The following is a 23,118-nucleotide window of genomic DNA, read 5'->3' as shown; positions in this document are numbered from 1 at the left end:
TCTCTCTCTCTCTCTCTCTCTCGCTTCCATGAAGACTTTTTCGGAAGATTGTCTTGAAGACTTTTTTGCAAGATTGTCGTTGAAGACTTTACGCTCCGACTGTCTTTTGCTGTCTTCAAAAGCGTGGGAATTTAAGAAAAATGAAATTTCGAATTTCGAAAAATGAGAAATTTCGAAAAATCATTCAACCTAGGCAACCTAGGGTATATAAGAAAGGGATTCGGTTGCCACGTTCATTGAGAACTGCAGGTAAGTCTAGGAAGGTCCTTTGTGTATAAGGTAAGTTTGGCGGACCTAGTTCTCAATTAGAAGCAAAGATGCCGAAGACTCTCAAGAGGAAAGCTGTGGGTGAGGATGAGCGGAGAGGGAACTCCCCGAAGAAAAGAAGACTTGTCGCCGAGAAGAAACCAGGAATGTCTAAAGCTGCTACGAAGAGGAAACGGTTGGATGAAGAGTCCTGGATGGATGAAGAGTCCTGTATGGATGAAGAGTCCGGGATGTCCCCAAAGAAGTTGAAGCTGGAACCCGAAATTGAGCCACATAGATTGCTGAAGAGGAGGGATATCAGGATAGAAAGACTCCTTGGAGAAGGCTCCTACGGGAAGGTGTTCAGGTGCAGGATCAGAAGTAAACGTGATTGGAAGGATGGTGTGCTGAAGGTGATGAAGGCTGATGGACTTGCGCACAGAGAAGCTTTCATCAGAGAAGCAGAAAGTCTGGAGGAGCTGGCTGGAATGGAAGGTGTTCCTGTTCTTTATGGAAGCTGGGACACGAAGAGAGAGGTGGCCATTGCCATGTCTTACAATGGCGGCTGCACTTTGGCTCAGTTTATGCGTAAATACGCATATGATGTGCACAGGATTCATGGTGTGTTGGCTAAGGTGGCGCAGATTCTTGAGGACATCCACAGGACAGGTGTTGGTCATAATGATTTGCATGCTGGCAATGTAATGATCGATGAGACTGTGTGCCCGCAAGACCCGGTGGCCACTATCATCGATTTTGGCTTTTGCTTGCCTTTCGGAAGCACGCTGTTTCCAAGGCCAATTAACAACTTCCAGCGCTATCATTATGACCCAGTGGTCAGCAGGGATTGCGGACCAACAAGCCCACAGACTGATATCTTCTCCTTTGGGAAGCTATTGCAGAAAATTCCAAGATGTGGACAGAGTGAGGTTCTGAAGAACCTGATCAGCAGGAGCTTGTCAAGAAACGCTGAGCGGCGACCATCTTTGGAGGAGTTGAGCAGGACCTTGAGGATGTTGCAGGAGTTGGGGAGGACCAGTAACAGGTTTGTTCAGTTTATTTGTAATCTTTGGAATAAGGTAGTGGACTGTTACTACGGTCTGTAGGGGGAATATTTAGTTTGGGCTTTATTTCAAGTAGCAATTTTATTTGTGAGGAATTCTTTCTTAGCTTATTAATTTCCTGTGAAATTAATAATCTAGGAATAACACCTTTTGAAAGGGGAGAAGCTTGACTTCTCCGGGGGTTTTTTCCCTCCCAATACTGGCTCCCTTGTCGTGGGGGGAGGGCTTACGAGTCAACACCAATTGGCTCAACCAAATGCCAGTACTTTTTTCTTTCTTTTTTTTTATGAAGAGTATTTTTTCTGATTTCTTATATCATAATCTTTTTTGGAGTTGTTGGCCTGTCTGGCATCAAGATTTTCTCAATTTTTGCTGTATACAGTAGAGGTGTCTCTGTTCTCTTCCCTCCATTGAAATGTAATTCGTACAAGAATGCTTCGGTTTTCTTCTTCGGAAGTTAGTTATAATTTCCGCTTTCCAACTTATTTTTTTTTAGTGTGATCTTTTCTACCGAAAGTTATTCAAATGAGCCTCATTTAGATTTTCGGTTTTTCATTTTAAGTCATATTTTCCACCATATTAGTAATCAAAATCATTAAATTCTTGTGGTTATAGCACATTTTCCCTACTTGTTTAAGATTTCATGATCATTCTTAGGTTTCCTCGATTTTCCTTATCGTTTCACTTTGGTACGCAAGATACATCTGATTAGAATTATATATATATATATATATATATATATATATATATATATATATATATATATATATATATATATATATATATATATAATATACATATATCATCAGTGAAGGTGGCAGCACCAAGTAGGCAGTTCTTAAAATCCATTTATTATAAATACCGAAGTTTCGGGATTATCATGATCACATCTTCCAGGACGACAAATAAGAAGTACATGAATAACGTTAAGAAACATTATATAAATTATATACAAATTCATATAAGAAGTAAGAATTAGTAAAAAGAAATTGAAAATTCAAGTAAAAATATGAATAAAACAAAAGTAGAATGAACCTTACAAAAATGCAATTTGAAACTAAATGGCATCAACAAATACAGCACAAAGCGAAGAAGGCTATGACAAGTGCATTGATTGGGGGAAGCTTGGGTGTTTAACGATGGAAATAGTCTTTAATCAGTAATGTCTATAGAATAGGCAAGTCGTGGTTATTATATACTTGCCCTATAATGTTGAAATCTTTATTATCAATATTTATTTTACACATTTTGGCATGATTGCGAATATTTGAATGTTCTGGATAGATATTCTGCAACCTGTTTGAAAACTCAAACCTCTATGAGAATCAATTCTTACCTTCAACATCCTCTTGGTAGATGCTACGTAGGTCCCAGAGTTACACTTTGGGCAAATATATCGATACACTACACCAAAAGCCATCAATGGACACTCAATCGATCCTTAAAAGGAAAATCAACAACTGTGAGAGTTTTCTTAGAAACTACGTTTACTTCAACAGCTGGAAAATGTTGTATGATTTTTTTAAACATTTGTCTGAGGGAATCACCAAGAACTAAAGGAAAATGCATAAAATTTGACTTTAGGTGCTGTTGCTATTTTTGGAGTCTGAGCCAATCTAGCATTGAATAATTTGTTTAGATGCTTAAAAGATAATTTAGTCGGAAAACAGTTTTTCATAAAATAATCACATAAATAAAATACTTTTGTATGAGAAATTCCCAAAATTTCTGTGGAAAAAGTGAAAATAGAGTTTATTTAAAATCATAAAAACAAGAATCATTATTATTCGAACGTAATCCAGTAAAAGTCTTTTTCTAAAAACGGGGTATTAGAATCTCTCTCTCTCTCTAGATATTACATATTTAAAAAAGGTAGATTATTTCCTTCTTATTTTTCGAAGGTGCACTTTATATTATTGTGCTGCAAATTGGTACAATCCATGATGAGTGAGCACAGAATTCATTTCTGAATATAGCAAAGGTGTCATCAACATATCTGACATAAAATAGGGGATGATATCTCAAAGGGCAATTTTCGAGCATGGTCTCTTCCAAGGAGCACATAAAAAAAGATATCATTAGTGGGTCCTAGAAGGGAACCCATAACCATCCCGTGTACTTGCTTATGCAAATTATTGATAAAAACAAAAGCAGCGTCCAGCATCGCCAACTCCATATGTTTCTTAAAAGACGAGCTTTTAAAAGTATTAAAAATGCCATGAGATTCTGGAAGTAATTTGTTTGGAATAAATTGTTTCTTCCACAGGTACATTCGTGAATAATGATTCAACATCTAGACTGGTCATAAAAAGATCTGAGTCCTGAGATATCATGGCTTCCTTGAATGCATAAGAGTTTCTCAATGAAAATGTATTTTTTTTTAAGAGGTTTTAGAGAGAGAATGATAAAATTCGCTACTTTGTAGTTTGGTGTATTTAAAGGGAGATAAAATAGGCCTCGGCAGAATTATAGGCTTGTATATTTTGGGCAACCAGCATTTAATATGGGTTACCCAAAATCCACAAGCCTAATATTCTGCTGAGGTCAAATTTATCTTTAAATACACCAAACTACAAAGTAGCTGAATTTATCATTCCCTCACTAGAACCTCTTACAAAAAATACATTTTCACTGAGTAACTCTTATGCATTTAAGGAAGCCATAATATCTCAAGACTCAAATATTTTTATGAATAGTCTTGATGTTGAGTCATTATTCACGGATGTGCCTGTGGAAGGAACAATTGATAATATTTCCAACAAATTACTTCCTGAACCTAATGCCACTTTTAATGCTTTTAAAAACGACTTTTAAGAAACATATGGAGTTGGCGGTGCTGGACACTGCTTTTGTTTTTAACAATAAAATTGCATAAGCAAGTACACAGGATAGCTATGGGTTCCCCTCTAGGACCCACTAATGATATCTTTTTTATGTGCTCCCTGGAGGAGACCATGCTCGAAAATTGCCCTTTGAGATATCATCCCCTTGTTTTATGTCATATATGTTGATGACCCTTTTGCTATATTCAGAAATGAATTCTGTGTTGAGTCATTTATGTATTTTGCCAATTTGCAGCACAATAATATACAGGTCACCTTAGCAAAGGAGGAATGGAATAAACTACCTTTTTTAGAAGTGTTACTATCAAAAGAGAGAGAATGTTCTAATACCCCGTTTTTAGAAAATAGACTTTTACTGGATTACGTTCGATTACTAATAGCTCTTGTTTTCATGATTTTAACTTAAACTCTATTTTTACTCTTCTCCACAAAACATTCCTTCTTACTTCTAGTTAGGAATTTTCTCATACAGATGTATTTTATTTATGTGATTATTTTAAGAAAAACTGTTTTTCGATTAAATTATCTTTTAAGCATCTTAACAAATGATTTAATGATACATTGGCTCAAACTCTATAAATAGCAACAGTACCTAAACTCAAATTTTATGAATTTTCCTTTTTTTTCTTGGTGATTCCCTCAGACAAAATTTTATAAAAATCATACTAACAATTTCTAGGGGTTGAAGTAAACTTAATTCCTGAGAATCCTCTAACAATTGGATCGTTTTTTTTTTTTCCTTTTAAGGATCGATTGAGTCCTTTGATGTCTTTTGGTGCAGTGTATCGATATATTTGCCCAAAATGTACCTGTGGGATCTACGTAGGATCTACCAAGAGGATGTTGAAGGTCAAAATTGATCCTCAAATTATAATTCCACCGTTTGTAGGAATCTTCAAATCATCATCATAATTATTTTCGTATGACCACTTTATGAAAAATATAATTATTTCAGCAAGTTCTTTGCTATTAATATGCATAACATAATAATGATAATGATATGGAATTAAAGGTATCTCGCCAACTGACTTAGATTCTTCCATCGTTTTATTTTCGATTTAAACATACGCTGTAAATTTTACTTTTCGCATTTATTTTTAATTGCAATATATATATATATATATATATATATATATATATATATATATATATATATATATATATATATATATATATATATATATATATATATATATATATATATAAATCAACAAAACCCAAAATGAGAGAATCTGAGCCAATTTGCAAAATATCTTTATTACTATTATTATTTTTTAATTATAAAAAATAATTAAAAGCCATAAAAACAAAGGTCGTTTCAATTGAATATACAAAAATCCAAACGACCAAATTAGTGGAGTGCAATCTTATATAAAATCGAATAACACCTAAATAGATATATGAAGAAATGTTTTTAAAATAGTAATCACAACGACATTGCAAACAAGACTTGTTTACAAAAGTAATAAAAAGAAAATATCTTTCTAACAAATTACATTGACATAGACAAATAGTTGTCTAATAATTCATAGTCGCCAACAAGTTCCGTAAATCAAATCAACAAGACATAAAAGACGATTAATGTATACCACAAATAATGAAGAAAGCGACAAGCGATAAATCAAAGAACATTGAATGCTTAAATCAATACGTTTCTCTCTCTCTCTCTCTCTCTCTCTCTCTCTCTCTCTCTCTCTCTCTCTCTCTCTCTCTCTCTCTCTCTTGCTTCCATGACGACTTTTTCCGAAAATTGTCTTGAAGACTTTTTCGGAAGATTGTCGCTGAAGACTTTACACTCCGATAGTCTTTTACTGTCTTCAGAACGTGGGAATTTAAGAAAAATGAAATTTCGAATTTCAAAAAATGAGAAATTTCGAAAAATCATCCAACCTAGGCAACCTAGGGTATATAAGAAAGGGATTCGGTTGCCACGTTCATTGAGAACTGCAGGTAAGTCTAGGAAGGTCCTTTGTGTATAAGGTAAGTTTGGCGGACCTAGTTCTCAATTAGAAGCAACGATGCCGAAGACTCTCAAGAGGAAAGCTGTGGGTGAGGATGAGCGGAGAGGGAACTCCCCGAAGAAAAGAAGACTTGTCGCCGAGAAGAAACCAGGAATGTCTACAGCTGCTACGAAGAGGAAACGGTTGGATGAAGAGTCCTGGATGGATGAAGAGTCCTGTATGGATGAAGAGTCCGGGATGTCCCCAAAGAAGATGAAGCTGGAACCAGAAATTGAGCCACATAGATTGCTGAAGAGGAGGGATATCAGGATAGAAAGACTCCTTGGAGAAGGCTCCTACGGGAAGGTGTTCAGGTGCAGGATCAGATGTAAACGTGATTGGAAGGATGGTGTGCTGAAGGTGATGAAGGCTGATGGACTTGCGCACAGAGAAGCTTTCATCAGAGAAGCAGAAAGTCTGGAGGAGCTGGCTGGAATGGAAGGTGTTCCTGTTCTTTATGGAAGCTGGGACACGAAGAGAGAGGTGGCCATTGCCATGTCTTACAATGGCGGCTGCACTTTGGCTCAGTTTATGCGTAAATACGCATATGATGTGCATAGGATTTATGGTGTGTTGGCTAAGGTGGCGCAGATTCTTGAAGACATCCACAGGACAGGTGTTGGTCATAATGATTTGCATGCTGGCAATGTAATGATCGATGAGACTGTGTGCCCGCAAGACCCAGTGGCCACTATCATCGATTTTGGCTTTTGCTTGCCTTTTGGAAGCACGCTGTTTCCAAGGCCAATTAAGAACTTCCAGCGCTATCATTATGACCCAGTGCTCAGCAGGGATTGCGGACCAACAAGCCCAGAGACTGATATCTTCTCCTTTGGGAAGCTATTGCAGAAAATTCCAAGATGTGGACAGAGTGAAGTTCTTAAGAACCTGATCAGCAGGAGCTTGTCAAGAAACGCTGAGCGGCGGCCATCTTTGGAGGAGTTGAGCAGGACCTTGAGGATGTTGCAGGAGTTGGGGAGGACCAGTAACAGGTTTGTTCAGTTTATTTGTAATCTTTGGAATAAGGTAGTGGACTGTTACTACGGTCTGTAGGGGGAATATTTAGTTTGGGCTTTATTTCAAGTAGCAATTTTATTTGTGAGGAATTCTTTCTTAGCTTATTAATTTCCTGTGAAATTAATAATCTAGGAATAACACCTTTTGAAAGGGGAGAAGCTTGACTTCTCCGGGGGTTTTTTCCCTCCCAATACTGGCTCCCTTGTCGTGGGGGGAGGGCTTACGAGTCAATAACCATTGGCTCAACCAAATGCCAGTACTTTTTTTTTTTATGAAGAGTATTTTTTTTCTTTCTTATATCATAAGCTTTTTTAGGAGTTGTTGGCCTGTCTGGCATCAAGATTTTTGCTGTATACAGTAGAGGTGTCTGCGCTCTCTCCCCTCCGTTGAAATGTTATTCGTGTAAAAGTGCTTCGGTTTTCTTTTTCGGAAGTCAGTTATAATTTCCGCTTTCCATCTTATTTTTTAGTTTGATCTCTTCCACCGAAAGTTATTCAAATGAGCCTCATTCCTATTTTCGATTTTTCATTTCAAGTCATATTAGCCACTATATTAGTAATCAAAATCATTAAATTCTTGTGGTTATAGCACATTTTCCCTACTTGTTAAAGATTTCAAGATCATTCTTAGGTTTCCTCGATTTTCCTTATCGTTTCACTTTGGTACGCCAGATATATCTGATTTGAATTTCATATATATATATATATATATATATATATATATATATATATATATATATATATATATATATATATATATATATATATATATATATATATATATATCACCAGTGAAGGTGGCAGCACCAAGTAGGCCGTTCTTAGAATCCATTTATCATTAATACAGAAGTTTCGTGATTATCATTATCACATCTTCCAGAACTACAAATAAGAAACATTGATATAAAATATATATGAATTCATATAAGAAGTAAGAATTAGTAAAATTCAACTGAAAATTCAAGGAAATATATGCGTAAAACAAAAGTAGAATCAACCTTACAGATACGCAATTTGAAACTAAATGGCATCAACAAATATAGCACAAAGCGAAGAAGGCTATGACTAGTACATTTGATTGGGGGAAGCTTGGGTGTTTAACGATGGAAATAGTCTTTTAATCAGTAATGTCTATAGAATAGGCAAGTCGTGGTTATTATATACTTGCCCTATAATGTTGAAATCTTTATTATCAATATTTATTTTACACATTTTGGCATGATTGCGAATATTTGAATGTTCTGGGATAGATATTCTGCAACCTGTTTGAAAACTCAAACCTCTATGAGAATCAATTCTTACCTTCAACATCCTCTTGGTAGATGCTACGTAGGTCTCAGAGTTACACTTTGGGCAAATATATCGATACACTACACCAAAAGCCATCAATGGACTCAATCGATCCTTAAAAGGAAAATCAACCCAACTGTGAGAGTTTTCTTAGAAACTACGTTTACTTCAACAGCTGGAAAATGTTGTATGATTTTTGTAAACATTTGTCTGAGGGAATCACCAAGAACTAAAGGAAAATGCATAAAATTTGACTTTAGGTGCTGTTGCTATTTTTGGAGTCTGAGCCAATCTAGCATTGAATAATTTGTTTAGATGCTTAAAAGATAATTTAGTCGGAAAACAGTTTTTCATAAAATAATCACATAAATAAAATACTTTTGTATGAGAAATTCCCAAAATTTCTGTGGAAAAAAGTGAAAATAGAGTTTAATTTAAAATCATAAAAACAAGAATCATTATTATTCGAACGTAATCCAGTAAAAGTCTTTTTCTAAAAACGGGGTATTAGAATCTCTCTCTCTCTCTAGATATTACATATTTAAAAAAGGTAGATTATTTCCTTCTTATTTTTCGAAGGTGCACTTTATATTATTGTGCTGCAAATTGGTACAATCCATGATTGAGTGAGCACAGAATTCATTTCTGAATATAGCAAAGGTGTCATCAACATCTCTGACATAAAATAGGGGATGATATCTCAAAGGGCAATTTTCGAGCATTGTCTCTCCCAAGGAGCACATAAAAAAAGATATCATTAGTGGGTCCTAGAAGGGAACCCATAACCATCCCGTGTACTTGCTTATGCAAATTATTGTTAAAAACAAAAGCAGCGTCCAGCATCGCACACTCCATATGTTTCTTAAAAGACGAGCTTTTAAAAGTATTAAAAATGCCATGAGATTCTGGAAGTAATTTGTTTGGAATAAATTGTTTCTTCCACAGGTACATTCGTGAATAATGATTCAACATCTAGACTGGTCATAAAAAGATCTGAGTCCTGAGATATCATGGCTTCCTTGAATGCATAAGAGTTTCTTAATGAAAATGTATTTTTTTTAAGAGGTTTTAGAGAGAGAATGATAAAATTCGCTACTTTGTAGTTTGGTGTATTTAAAGGGAGATAAAATAGGCCTCGGCAGAATTATAGGCTTGTATATTTTGGGCAACCAGCATTTAATATGGGTTACCCAAAATCCACAAGCCTAATATTCTGCTGAGGTCAAATTTATCTTTAAATACACCAAACTACAAAGTAGCTGAATTTATCATTCCCTCACTAGAACCTCTTACAAAAAATACATTTTCACTGAGTAACTCTTATGCATTTAAGGAAGCCATAATATCTCAAGACTCAAATATTTTTATGAATAGTCTTGATGTTGAGTCATTATTCACGGATGTGCCTGTGGAAGGAACAATTGATAATATTTCCAACAAATTACTTCCTGAACCTAATGCCACTTTTAATGCTTTTAAAAACGACTTTTAAGAAACATATGGAGTTGGCGGTGCTGGACACTGCTTTTGTTTTTAACAATAAAATTGCATAAGCAAGTACACAGGATGGCTATGGGTTCCCCTCTAGGACCCACTAATGATATCTTTTTTATGTGCTCCCTGGAGGAGACCATGCTCGAAAATTGCCCTTTGAGATATCATCCCCTTGTTTTATGTCATATATGTTGATGACCCTTTTGCTATATTCAGAAATGAATTCTGTGTTGAGTCATTTATGTATTTTGCCAATTTGCAGCACAATAATATACAGGTCACCTTAGCAAAGGAGGAATGGAATAAACTACCTTTTTTAGAAGTGTTACTATCAAAAGAGAGAGAATGTTCTAATACCCCGTTTTTAGAAAATAGACTTTTACTGGATTACGTTCGATTACTAATAGCTCTTGTTTTCATGATTTTAACTTAAACTCTATTTTTACTCTTCTCCACAAAACATTCCTTCTTACTTCTAGTTAGGAATTTTCTCATACAGATGTATTTTATTTATGTGATTATTTTAAGAAAAACTGTTTTTCGATTAAATTATCTTTTAAGCATCTTAACAAATGATTTAATGATACATTGGCTCAAACTCTATAAATAGCAACAGTACCTAAACTCAAATTTTATGAATTTTCCTTTTTTTTCTTGGTGATTCCCTCAGACAAAATTTTATAAAAATCATACTAACAATTTCTAGGGGTTGAAGTAAACTTAATTCCTGAGAATCCTCTAACAATTGGATCGTTTTTTTTTTTTCCTTTTAAGGATCGATTGAGTCCTTTGATGTCTTTTGGTGCAGTGTATCGATATATTTGCCCAAAATGTACCTGTGGGATCTACGTAGGATCTACCAAGAGGATGTTGAAGGTCAAAATTGATCCTCAAATTATAATTCCACCGTTTGTAGGAATCTTCAAATCATCATCATAATTATTTTCGTATGACCACTTTATGAAAAATATAATTATTTCAGCAAGTTCTTTGCTATTAATATGCATAACATAATAATGATAATGATATGGAATTAAAGGTATCTCGCCAACTGACTTAGATTCTTCCATCGTTTTATTTTCGATTTAAACATACGCTGTAAATTTTACTTTTCGCATTTATTTTTAATTGCAATATATATATATATATATATATATATATATATATATATATATATATATATATATATATATATATTTAAATCAACAAAACCCAAAATGAGAGAATCTGAGCCAATTTGCAAAATATCTTTATTACTATTATTATTTTTTAATTATAAAAAAATAATTAAAAGCCATAAAAACAAAGGTCGTTTCAATTGAATATACAAAAATCCAAACGACCAAATTAGTGGAGTGCAATCTTATATAAAATCGAATAACACCTAAATAGATATATGAAGAAATGTTTTTAAAATAGTAATCACAACGACATTGCAAACAAGACTTGTTTACAAAAGTAATAAAAAGAAAATATCTTTCTAACAAATTACATTGACATAGACAAATAGTTGTCTAATAATTCATAGTCGCCAACAAGTTCCGTAAATCAAATCAACAAGACATAAAAGACGATTAATGTATACCACAAATAATGAAGAAAGCGACAAGCGATAAATCAAAGAACATTGAATGCTTAAATCAATACGTTTCTCTCTCTCTCTCTCTCTCTCTCTCTCTCTCTCTCTCTCTCTCTCTCTCTCTCTCTCTCTCTCTCTCTCTGCTTCCATGACGACTTTTTCCGAAAATTGTCTTGAAGACTTTTTCGGAAGATTGTCGCTGAAGACTTTACACTCCGATAGTCTTTTACTGTCTTCAGAACGTGGGAATTTAAGAAAAATGAAATTTCGAATTTCAAAAAATGAGAAATTTCGAAAAATCATCCAACCTAGGCAACCTAGGGTATATAAGAAAGGGATTCGGTTGCCACGTTCATTGAGAACTGCAGGTAAGTCTAGGAAGGTCCTTTGTGTATAAGGTAAGTTTGGCGGACCTAGTTCTCAATTAGAAGCAACGATGCCGAAGACTCTCAAGAGGAAAGCTGTGGGTGAGGATGAGCGGAGAGGGAACTCCCCGAAGAAAAGAAGACTTGTCGCCGAGAAGAAACCAGGAATGTCTACAGCTGCTACGAAGAGGAAACGGTTGGATGAAGAGTCCTGGATGGATGAAGAGTCCTGTATGGATGAAGAGTCCGGGATGTCCCCAAAGAAGATGAAGCTGGAACCAGAAATTGAGCCACATAGATTGCTGAAGAGGAGGGATATCAGGATAGAAAGACTCCTTGGAGAAGGCTCCTACGGGAAGGTGTTCAGGTGCAGGATCAGATGTAAACGTGATTGGAAGGATGGTGTGCTGAAGGTGATGAAGGCTGATGGACTTGCGCACAGAGAAGCTTTCATCAGAGAAGCAGAAAGTCTGGAGGAGCTGGCTGGAATGGAAGGTGTTCCTGTTCTTTATGGAAGCTGGGACACGAAGAGAGAGGTGGCCATTGCCATGTCTTACAATGGCGGCTGCACTTTGGCTCAGTTTATGCGTAAATACGCATATGATGTGCATAGGATTTATGGTGTGTTGGCTAAGGTGGCGCAGATTCTTGAAGACATCCACAGGACAGGTGTTGGTCATAATGATTTGCATGCTGGCAATGTAATGATCGATGAGACTGTGTGCCCGCAAGACCCAGTGGCCACTATCATCGATTTTGGCTTTTGCTTGCCTTTTGGAAGCACGCTGTTTCCAAGGCCAATTAAGAACTTCCAGCGCTATCATTATGACCCAGTGCTCAGCAGGGATTGCGGACCAACAAGCCCAGAGACTGATATCTTCTCCTTTGGGAAGCTATTGCAGAAAATTCCAAGATGTGGACAGAGTGAAGTTCTTAAGAACCTGATCAGCAGGAGCTTGTCAAGAAACGCTGAGCGGCGGCCATCTTTGGAGGAGTTGAGCAGGACCTTGAGGATGTTGCAGGAGTTGGGGAGGACCAGTAACAGGTTTGTTCAGTTTATTTGTAATCTTTGGAATAAGGTAGTGGACTGTTACTACGGTCTGTAGGGGGAATATTTAGTTTGGGCTTTATTTCAAGTAGCAATTTTATTTGTGAGGAATTCTTTCTTAGCTTATTAATTTCCTGTGAAATTAATAATCTAGGAATAACACCTTTTGAAAGGGGAGAAGCTTGACTTCTCCGGGGGTTTTTTCCCTCCCAATACTGGCTCCCTTGTCGTGGGGGGAGGGCTTACGAGTCAATAACCATTGGCTCAACCAAATGCCAGTACTTTTTTTTTTTTATGAAGAGTATTTTTTTTCTTTCTTATATCATAAGCTTTTTTAGGAGTTGTTGGCCTGTCTGGCATCAAGATTTTTGCTGTATACAGTAGAGGTGTCTGCGCTCTCTCCCCTCCGTTGAAATGTTATTCGTGTAAAAGTGCTTCGGTTTTCTTTTTCGGAAGTCAGTTATAATTTCCGCTTTCCATCTTATTTTTTAGTTTGATCTCTTCCACCGAAAGTTATTCAAATGAGCCTCATTCCTATTTTCGATTTTTCATTTCAAGTCATATTAGCCACTATATTAGTAATCAAAATCATTAAATTCTTGTGGTTATAGCACATTTTCCCTACTTGTTAAAGATTTCAAGATCATTCTTAGGTTTCCTCGATTTTCCTTATCGTTTCACTTTGGTACGCCAGATATATCTGATTTGAATTTCATATATATATATATATATATATATATATATATATATATATATATATATATATATATATATATATATATATATATATATATATATATCACCAGTGGGTTGGCCAGGGCACCAGCCACCCGTTGAGATACTACCGCTAGAGAGTTATGGGGTCTTTTGACTGGCCAGATAGTACTACATTGGATCCTTCTCTCTGGTTACGGTTCATTTTCCCTTTGCCTACATACACACTGAATAGTCTGGCATATTCTTTACATATTCTCCTCTATCCTCATACACCTGACAACACAGATTACCAAACAATTCTTCATCACCCAAGGGGTTACTGCACTGTAATTGTTCAGTGCCACTTTCCTCTTGGTAAGGGTAGAAGAGACTCTTTAGCTATGGTAAGCAACTCTTCTAGGAGAAGGACACTCCAAAATCAAACCACTGTTCTCTAGTCTTGGGTAGTGCCATAGCCTCTGTACCATGGCCTTTCACTCTCTTGGGTTAGAGTTCTCTTGCTTGAGGGTACACTCGAGCACACTCTCCTATCTTATTTCTCTTCCTCTTGTTTTGTTAAAGTTTTTATAGTTTATATAGGAGATATTTATTGTTGTTACTCTTCTTAGAATATTTTATTTTCCTTTTTTCCTTTCCGCACTGAGCTATTTTCCCTGTTGGAGCCCCTGGGCTTATAGCATACTGCTTTTCCAACTAGGGTTGTAGCTTAGTAAGTAATAATAATAATAATAATAATAATAATGATTTGCATGCTGGCAATGTAATGATCGATGAGACTGTGTGCCCGCAAGACCCAGTGGCCACTATCATCGATTTTGGCTTTTGCTTGCCTTTTGGAAGCACGCTGTTTCCAAGGCCAATTAAGAACTTCCAGCGCTATCATTATGACCCAGTGCTCAGCAGGGATTGCGGACCAACAAGCCCAGAGACTGATATCTTCTCCTTTGGGAAGCTATTGCAGAAAATTCCAAGATGTGGACAGAGTGAAGTTCTTAAGAACCTGATCAGCAGGAGCTTGTCAAGAAATGCTGAGCGGCGGCCATCTTTGGAGGAGTTGAGCAGGACCTTGAGGATGTTGCAGGAGTTGGGGAGGACCAGTAACAGGTTTGTTCAGTTTATTTGTAATCTTTGGAATAAGGTAGTGGACTGTTACTACGGTCTGTAGGGGGAATATTTAGTTTGGGCTTTATTTCAAGTAGCAATTTTATTTGTGAGGAATTCTTTCTTAGCTTATTAATTTCCTGTGAAATTAATAATCTAGGAATAACACCTTTTGAAAGGGGAGAAGCTTGACTTCTCCGGGGGTTTTTTCCCTCCCAATACTGGCTCCCTTGTCGTGGGGGGAGGGCTTACGAGTCAATAACCATTGGCTCAACCAAATGCCAGTACTTTTTTTTTTTTTATGAAGAGTATTTTTTTTCTTTCTTATATCATAAGCTTTTTTAGGAGTTGTTGGCCTGTCTGGTATCAAGATTTTTGCTGTATACAGTAGAGGTGTCTGCGCTCTCTCCCCTCCGTTGAAATGTTATTCGTGTAAAAGTGCTTCGGTTTTCTTTTTCGGAAGTCAGTTATAATTTCCGCTTTCCATCTTATTTTTTAGTTTGATCTCTTCCACCGAAAGTTATTCAAATGAGCCTCATTCCTATTTTCGATTTTTCATTTCAAGTCATATTAGCCACTATATTAGTAATCAAAATCATTAAATTCTTGTGGTTATAGCACATTTTCCCTACTTGTTAACGATTTCAAGATCATTCTTAGGTTTCCTCGATTTTCCTTATCGTTTCACTTTGGTACGCTAGATATATCTGATTTGAATTTCATATATATATATATATATATATATATATATATATATATATATATATATATATATATATATATATATATATATATATATATATATATATATATATCACCAGTGAAGGTGGCAGCACCAAGTAGGCCGTTCTTAGAATCCATTTATCATTAATACAGAAGTTTCGTGATTATCATTATCACATCTTCCAGAACTACAAATAAGAAACATTGATATAAAATATATATGAATTCATATAAGAAGTAAGAATTGGTAAAATTCAACTGAAAATTCAAGGAAATATATGCGTAAAACAAAAGTAGAATCAACCTTACAGATACGCAATTTGAAACTAAATGGCATCAACAAATATAGCACAAAGCGAAGAAGGCTATGACTAGTACATTTGATTGGGGGAAGCTTGGGTGTTTAACGATGGAAATAGTCTTTTAATCAGTAATGTCTATAGAATAGGCAAGTCGTGGTTATTATATACTTGCCCTATAATGTTGAAATCTTTATTATCAATATTTATTTTACACATTTTGGCATGATTGCGAATATTTGAATGTTCTGGGATAGATATTCTGCAACCTGTTTGAAAACTCAAACCTCTATGAGAATCAATTCTTACCTTCAACATCCTCTTGGTAGATGCTACGTAGGTCTCAGAGTTACACTTTGGGCAAATATATCGATACACTACACCAAAAGCCATCAATGGACTCAATCGATCCTTAAAAGGAAAATCAACCCAACTGTGAGAGTTTTCTTAGAAACTACGTTTACTTCAACAGCTGGAAAATGTTGTATGATTTTTGTAAACATTTGTCTGAGGGAATCACCAAGAACTAAAGGAAAATGCATAAAATTTGACTTTAGGTGCTGTTGCTATTTTTGGAGTCTGAGCCAATCTAGCATTGAATAATTTGTTTAGATGCTTAAAAGATAATTTAGTCGGAAAACAGTTTTTCATAAAATAATCACATAAATAAAATACTTTTGTATGAGAAATTCCCAAAATTTCTGTGGAAAAAAGTGAAAATAGAGTTTAATTTAAAATCATAAAAACAAGAATCATTATTATTCGAACGTAATCCAGTAAAAGTCTTTTTCTAAAAACGGGGTATTAGAATCTCTCTCTCTCTCTAGATATTACATATTTAAAAAAGGTAGATTATTTCCTTCTTATTTTTCGAAGGTGCACTTTATATTATTGTGCTGCAAATTGGTACAATCCATGATTGAGTGAGCACAGAATTCATTTCTGAATATAGCAAAGGTGTCATCAACATCTCTGACATAAAATAGGGGATGATATCTCAAAGGGCAATTTTCGAGCATTGTCTCTCCCAAGGAGCACATAAAAAAAGATATCATTAGTGGGTCCTAGAAGGGAACCCATAACCATCCCGTGTACTTGCTTATGCAAATTATTGTTAAAAACAAAAGCAGCGTCCAGCATCGCCAACTCCATATGTTTCTTAAAAGACGAGCTTTTAAAAGTATTAAAAATGCCATGAGATTCTGGAAGTAATTTGTTTGGAATAAATTGTTTCTTCCACAGGTACATTCGTGAATAATGATTCAACATCTAGACTGGTCATAAAAAGATCTGAGTCCTGAGATATCATGGCTTCCTTGAATGCATAAGAGTTTCTTAATGAAAATGTATTTTTTTTAAGAGGTTTTAGAGAGAGAATGATAAAATTCGCTACTTTGTAGTTTGGTGTATTTAAAGGGAGATAAAATAGGCCTCGGCAGAATTATAGGCTTGTATATTTTGGGCAACCAGCATTTAATATGGGTTACCCAAAATCCACAAGCCTAATATTCTGCTGAGGTCAAATTTATCTTTAAATACACCAAACTACAAAGTAGCTGAATTTATCATTCCCTCACTAGAACCTCTTACAAAAAATACATTTTCACTGAGTAACTCTTATGCATTTAAGGAAGCCATAATATCTCAAGACTCAAATATTTTTATGAATAGTCTTGATGTTGAGTCATTATTCACGGATGTGCCTGTGGAAGGAACAATTGATAATATTTCCAACAAATTACTTCCTGAACCTAATGCCACTTTTAATGCTTTTAAAAACGACTTTTAAGAAACATATGGAGTTGGCGGTGCTGGACACTGCTTTTGTTTTTAACAATAAAATTGCATAAGCAAGTACACAGGATGGCTATGGGTTCCCCTCTAGGACCCACTAATGATATCTTTTTTATGTGCTCCCTGGAGGAGACCATGCTCGAAAATTGCCCTTTGAGATATCATCCCCTTGTTTTATGTCATATATGTTGATGACCCTTTTGCTATATTCAGAAATGAATTCTGTGTTGAGTCATTTATGTATTTTGCCAATTTGCAGCACAATAATATACAGGTCACCTTAGCAAAGGAGGAATGGAATAAACTACCTTTTTTAGAAGTGTTACTATCAAAAGAGAGAGAATGTTCTAATACCCCGTTTTTAGAAAATAGACTTTTACTGGATTACGTTCGATTACTAATAGCTCTTGTTTTCATGATTTTAACTTAAACTCTATTTTTACTCTTCTCCACAAAACATTCCTTCTTACTTCTAGTTAGGAATTTTCTCATACAGATGTATTTTATTTATGTGATTATTTTAAGAAAAACTGTTTTTCGATTAAATTATCTTTTAAGCATCTTAACAAATGATTTAATGATACATTGGCTCAAACTCTATAAATAGCAACAGTACCTAAACTCAAATTTTATGAATTTTCCTTTTTTTTCTTGGTGATTCCCTCAGACAAAATTTTATAAAAATCATACTAACAATTTCTAGGGGTTGAAGTAAACTTAATTCCTGAGAATCCTCTAACAATTGGATCGTTTTTTTTTTTCCTTTTAAGGATCGATTGAGTCCTTTGATGTCTTTTGGTGCAGTGTATCGATATATTTGCCCAAAATGTACCTGTGGGATCTACGTAGGATCTACCAAGAGGATGTTGAAGGTCAAAATTGATCCTCAAATTATAATTCCACCGTTTGTAGGAATCTTCAAATCATCATCATAATTATTTTCGTATGACCACTTTATGAAAAATATAATTATTTCAGCAAGTTCTTTGCTATTAATATGCATAACATAATAATGATAATGATATGGAATTAAAGGTATCTCGCCAACTGACTTAGATTCTTCCATCGTTTTATTTTCGATTTAAACATACGCTGTAAATTTTACTTTTCGCATTTATTTTTAATTGCAATATATATATATATATATATATATATATATATATATATATATATATATATATATATATATATATATATATATATATATATATATATATATCAACAAAACCCAAAATGAGAGAATCTGAGCCAATTTGCAAAATATCTTTATTACTATTATTATTTTTTAATTATAAAAAAATAATTAAAAGCCATAAAAACAAAGGTCGTTTCAATTGAATATACAAAAATCCAAACGACCAAATTAGTGGAGTGCAATCTTATATAAAATCGAATAACACCTAAATAGATATATGAAGAAATGTTTTTAAAATAGTAATCACAACGACATTGCAAACAAGACTTGTTTACAAAAGTAATAAAAAGAAAATATCTTTCTAACAAATTACATTGACATAGACAAATAGTTGTCTAATAATTCATAGTCGCCAACAAGTTCCGTAAATCAAATCAACAAGACATAAAAGACGATTAATGTATACCACAAATAATGAAGAAAGCGACAAGCGATAAATCAAAGAACATTGAATGCTTAAATCAATACGTTTCTCTCTCTCTCTCTCTCTCTCTCTCTCTCTCTCTCTCTCTCTCTCTCTCTCTCTCTCTCTCTCTCTCTCTCTGCTTCCATGACGACTTTTTCCGAAAATTGTCTTGAAGACTTTTTCGGAAGATTGTCGCTGAAGACTTTACACTCCGATAGTCTTTTACTGTCTTCAGAACGTGGGAATTTAAGAAAAATGAAATTTCGAATTTCAAAAAATGAGAAATTTCGAAAAATCATCCAACCTAGGCAACCTAGGGTATATAAGAAAGGGATTCGGTTGCCACGTTCATTGAGAACTGCAGGTAAGTCTAGGAAGGTCCTTTGTGTATAAGGTAAGTTTGGCGGACCTAGTTCTCAATTAGAAGCAACGATGCCGAAGACTCTCAAGAGGAAAGCTGTGGGTGAGGATGAGCGGAGAGGGAACTCCCCGAAGAAAAGAAGACTTGTCGCCGAGAAGAAACCAGGAATGTCTACAGCTGCTACGAAGAGGAAACGGTTGGATGAAGAGTCCTGGATGGATGAAGAGTCCTGTATGGATGAAGAGTCCGGGATGTCCCCAAAGAAGATGAAGCTGGAACCAGAAATTGAGCCACATAGATTGCTGAAGAGGAGGGATATCAGGATAGAAAGACTCCTTGGAGAAGGCTCCTACGGGAAGGTGTTCAGGTGCAGGATCAGATGTAAACGTGATTGGAAGGATGGTGTGCTGAAGGTGATGAAGGCTGATGGACTTGCGCACAGAGAAGCTTTCATCAGAGAAGCAGAAAGTCTGGAGGAGCTGGCTGGAATGGAAGGTGTTCCTGTTCTTTATGGAAGCTGGGACACGAAGAGAGAGGTGGCCATTGCCATGTCTTACAATGGCGGCTGCACTTTGGCTCAGTTTATGCGTAAATACGCATATGATGTGCATAGGATTTATGGTGTGTTGGCTAAGGTGGCGCAGATTCTTGAAGACATCCACAGGACTGGTGTTGGTCATAATGATTTGCATGCTGGCAATGTAATGATCGATGAGACTGTGTGCCCGCAAGACCCAGTGGCCACTATCATCGATTTTGGCTTTTGCTTGCCTTTTGGAAGCACGCTGTTTCCAAGGCCAATTAAGAACTTCCAGCGCTATCATTATGACCCAGTGCTCAGCAGGGATTGCGGACCAACAAGCCCAGAGACTGATATCTTCTCCTTTGGGAAGCTATTGCAGAAAATTCCAAGATGTGGACAGAGTGAAGTTCTTAAGAACCTGATCAGCAGGAGCTTGTCAAGAAACGCTGAGCGGCGGCCATCTTTGGAGGAGTTGAGCAGGACCTTGAGGATGTTGCAGGAGTTGGGGAGGACCAGTAACAGGTTTGTTCAGTTTATTTGTAATCTTTGGAATAAGGTAGTGGACTGTTACTACGGTCTGTAGGGGGAATATTTAGTTTGGGCTTTATTTCAAGTAGCAATTTTATTTGTGAGGAATTCTTTCTTAGCTTATTAATTTCCTGTGAAATTAATAATCTAGGAATAACACCTTTTGAAAGGGGAGAAGCTTGACTTCTCCGGGGGTTTTTTCCCTCCCAATACTGGCTCCCTTGTCGTGGGGGGAGGGCTTACGAGTCAACAACCATTGGCTCAACCAAATGCCAGTACTTTTTTTTTTTTATGAAGAGTATTTTTTTTCTTTCTTATATCATAAGCTTTTTTAGGAGTTGTTGGCCTGTCTGGCATCAAGATTTTTGCTGTATACAGTAGAGGTGTCTGCGCTCTCTCCCCTCCGTTGAAATGTTATTCGTGTAAAAGTGCTTCGGTTTTCTTTTTCGGAAGTCAGTTATAATTTCCGCTTTCCATCTTATTTTTTAGTTTGATCTCTTCCACCGAAAGTTATTCAAATGAGCCTCATTCCTATTTTCGATTTTTCATTTCAAGTCATATTAGCCACTATATTAGTAATCAAAATCATTAAATTCTTGTGGTTATAGCACATTTTCCATACTTGTTAAAGATTTCAAGATCATTCTTAGGTTTCCTCGATTTTCCTTATCGTTTCACTTTGGTACGCCAGATATATCTGATTTGAATTTCATATATATATATATATATATATATATATATATATATATATATATATATATATATATATATATATATATATATATATATATATATATATATATATATATATATATATATATATATATATCACCAGTGAAGGTGGCAGCACCAAGTAGGCCGTTCTTAGAATCCATTTATCATTAATACAGAAGTTTCGTGATTATCATTATCACATCTTCCAGAACTACAAATAAGAAACATTGATATAAAATATATATGAATTCATATAAGAAGTAAGAATTAGTAAAATTCAACTGAAAATTCAAGGAAATATATGCGTAAAACAAAAGTAGAATAAACCTTACAGATACGCAATTTGAAACTAAATGGCATCAACAAATATAGCACAAAGCGAAGAAGGCTATGACTAGTACATTTGATTGGGGGAAGCTTGGGTGTTTAACGATGGAAATAGTCTTTTAATCAGTAATGTCTATAGAATAGGTTAATCGAAGTTATTAGATACTTGTCCTATAAATCTGAAATATTTATTATCAATATTTATTTTTATATATTTTGGCATGATTGCAAATATTTGAATATTCTGGGATAGATATTCTGCAACCTGTTTGAAAACTCAAACCTCTATGAGAATCAATTCTTACCTTCAACATCCTCTTGGTAGATGCTACGTAGGTCTCAGAGTTACACTTTGGGCAAATATATCGATACACTACACCAAAAGCCATCAATGGACTCAATCGATCCTTAAAAGGAAAATCAACCCAACTGTGAGAGTTTTCTTAGAAACTACGTTTACTTCAACAGTTGGAAAATGTTGTTGTATGAGTTTTGTAAACTTTTGTCTGAGGGAATCACCAAGAACTAAAGGAAAATGCATAAAATTTGAGTTTAGGTGTTGTTATTTTTGGAGTCTGAGCCAATCTATCATTGAATAATTTGTTTAGATGCTTAAAAGATAATTTAGTCGGAAAACAGTTTTTCATAAAATAATCACATAAATAAAATACTTTTGTATGAGAAATTCCCAAAATTTCTGTGGAAAAAAGTGAAAATAGAGTTTCATTTAAAATCATAAAAACAAGAACCATTATTATTCGAACGTAATCCAGTAAAAGTCTTTTTTATAAAAATCGTGATTTCAAAATCTCCTCTCTCTCTAATATTACACATTTAAAAAAGGTAGATTATTTCCTTCATACTTTTCGAAAGTGAACTTTATACCATTGTGCTGAAAATTGGCAAAATCCATGAATGAGTCAGCAGAGAATTCATTTCTGAATAGAGGGAAGGTGTCATCAACATATCTGACATAAAATAGGGATGATATCTCAAAGGGCAATTTTCGAGCTTGGTCTCTTCCAAGGAGCACATAAAAAAAGATATCATTAGTGGGTCCTAGAGGGGAACCCATAGCCATTCTGTCCACTTGATTATGCACATTATTGTTAAAAACAAAATCAGTGTCCAGCACCGCCAACTCCATATGTTTCTTAAAAGACGTGTTTTTAAAAGCATTAAAAATGCCATTAGATTCTGGAAGTAATTTGTTTGGAATAATATCAATTGTTCCTTCCACAGGTACATTCGTGAATAATGACTCAACACCAAGACTAGTTATAAAAAGATTTGAGTCCTGAGATATTATGGCTCCCTTAAATGCATAAGAGTTACTCAGTGAAAATTTATTTTTTTGTAAGAGGTTCAAGTAAGGGAATGATAAAATTTGCTACTTTGTACTTTGGTGTATTTAAAGGGAGATAGAATAGGCCTCGGCAGAATTTTAGGCTTGTAGATTTTGGGCAACAGCATTTTATATGGGTT

The 23,118-nt window shown here is 35.2% G+C and overlaps 3 protein-coding genes across 3 annotated transcripts; all 3 read left to right on the top strand.

Moving 5' to 3' along the window:
* The first annotated feature begins 317 nt into the window (after window positions 1-317).
* LOC137620837 (uncharacterized) lies at window positions 318-1,352 on the top strand. Its single transcript, XM_068351285.1, has one exon. The coding sequence runs from the start codon at window positions 318-320 to the stop codon at window positions 1,350-1,352; it is 1,035 nt and encodes a 344-aa protein (XP_068207386.1).
* A 4,819-nt stretch (window positions 1,353-6,171) lies between these two features.
* On the top strand, window positions 6,172-7,206 carry LOC137620836 (uncharacterized). The gene has a single exon (XM_068351284.1). It carries the CDS (start codon window positions 6,172-6,174, stop codon window positions 7,204-7,206), a length of 1,035 nt encoding a protein of 344 aa, XP_068207385.1.
* Window positions 7,207-11,968: 4,762 nt separating this feature from the next.
* Window positions 11,969-13,003, top strand: LOC137620835 (uncharacterized). Its single transcript, XM_068351283.1, has one exon. The coding sequence runs from the start codon at window positions 11,969-11,971 to the stop codon at window positions 13,001-13,003; it is 1,035 nt and encodes a 344-aa protein (XP_068207384.1).
* Window positions 13,004-23,118: the final 10,115 nt, after the last annotated feature.

The sequence above is a fragment of the Palaemon carinicauda genome, chromosome 27 (genome assembly GCF_036898095.1).
Source record: "Palaemon carinicauda isolate YSFRI2023 chromosome 27, ASM3689809v2, whole genome shotgun sequence".
NCBI lineage: Eukaryota > Metazoa > Arthropoda > Malacostraca > Decapoda > Palaemonidae > Palaemon > Palaemon carinicauda.
The sequence above is the reverse complement of the archived record's forward strand: the minus strand, read 5'-3'. Positions and strand labels throughout refer to the sequence as shown.

What these genes read in the sequence shown, in the direction of transcription:
- LOC137620837 (XM_068351285.1), top strand. Translation starts at nt 318, where the DNA reads ATGCCGAAGACTCTCAAGAGGAAAGCTGTGGGTGAGGATGAGCGGAGA.
- LOC137620836 (XM_068351284.1), top strand. Translation starts at nt 6,172, where the DNA reads ATGCCGAAGACTCTCAAGAGGAAAGCTGTGGGTGAGGATGAGCGGAGA.
- LOC137620835 (XM_068351283.1), top strand. Translation starts at nt 11,969, where the DNA reads ATGCCGAAGACTCTCAAGAGGAAAGCTGTGGGTGAGGATGAGCGGAGA.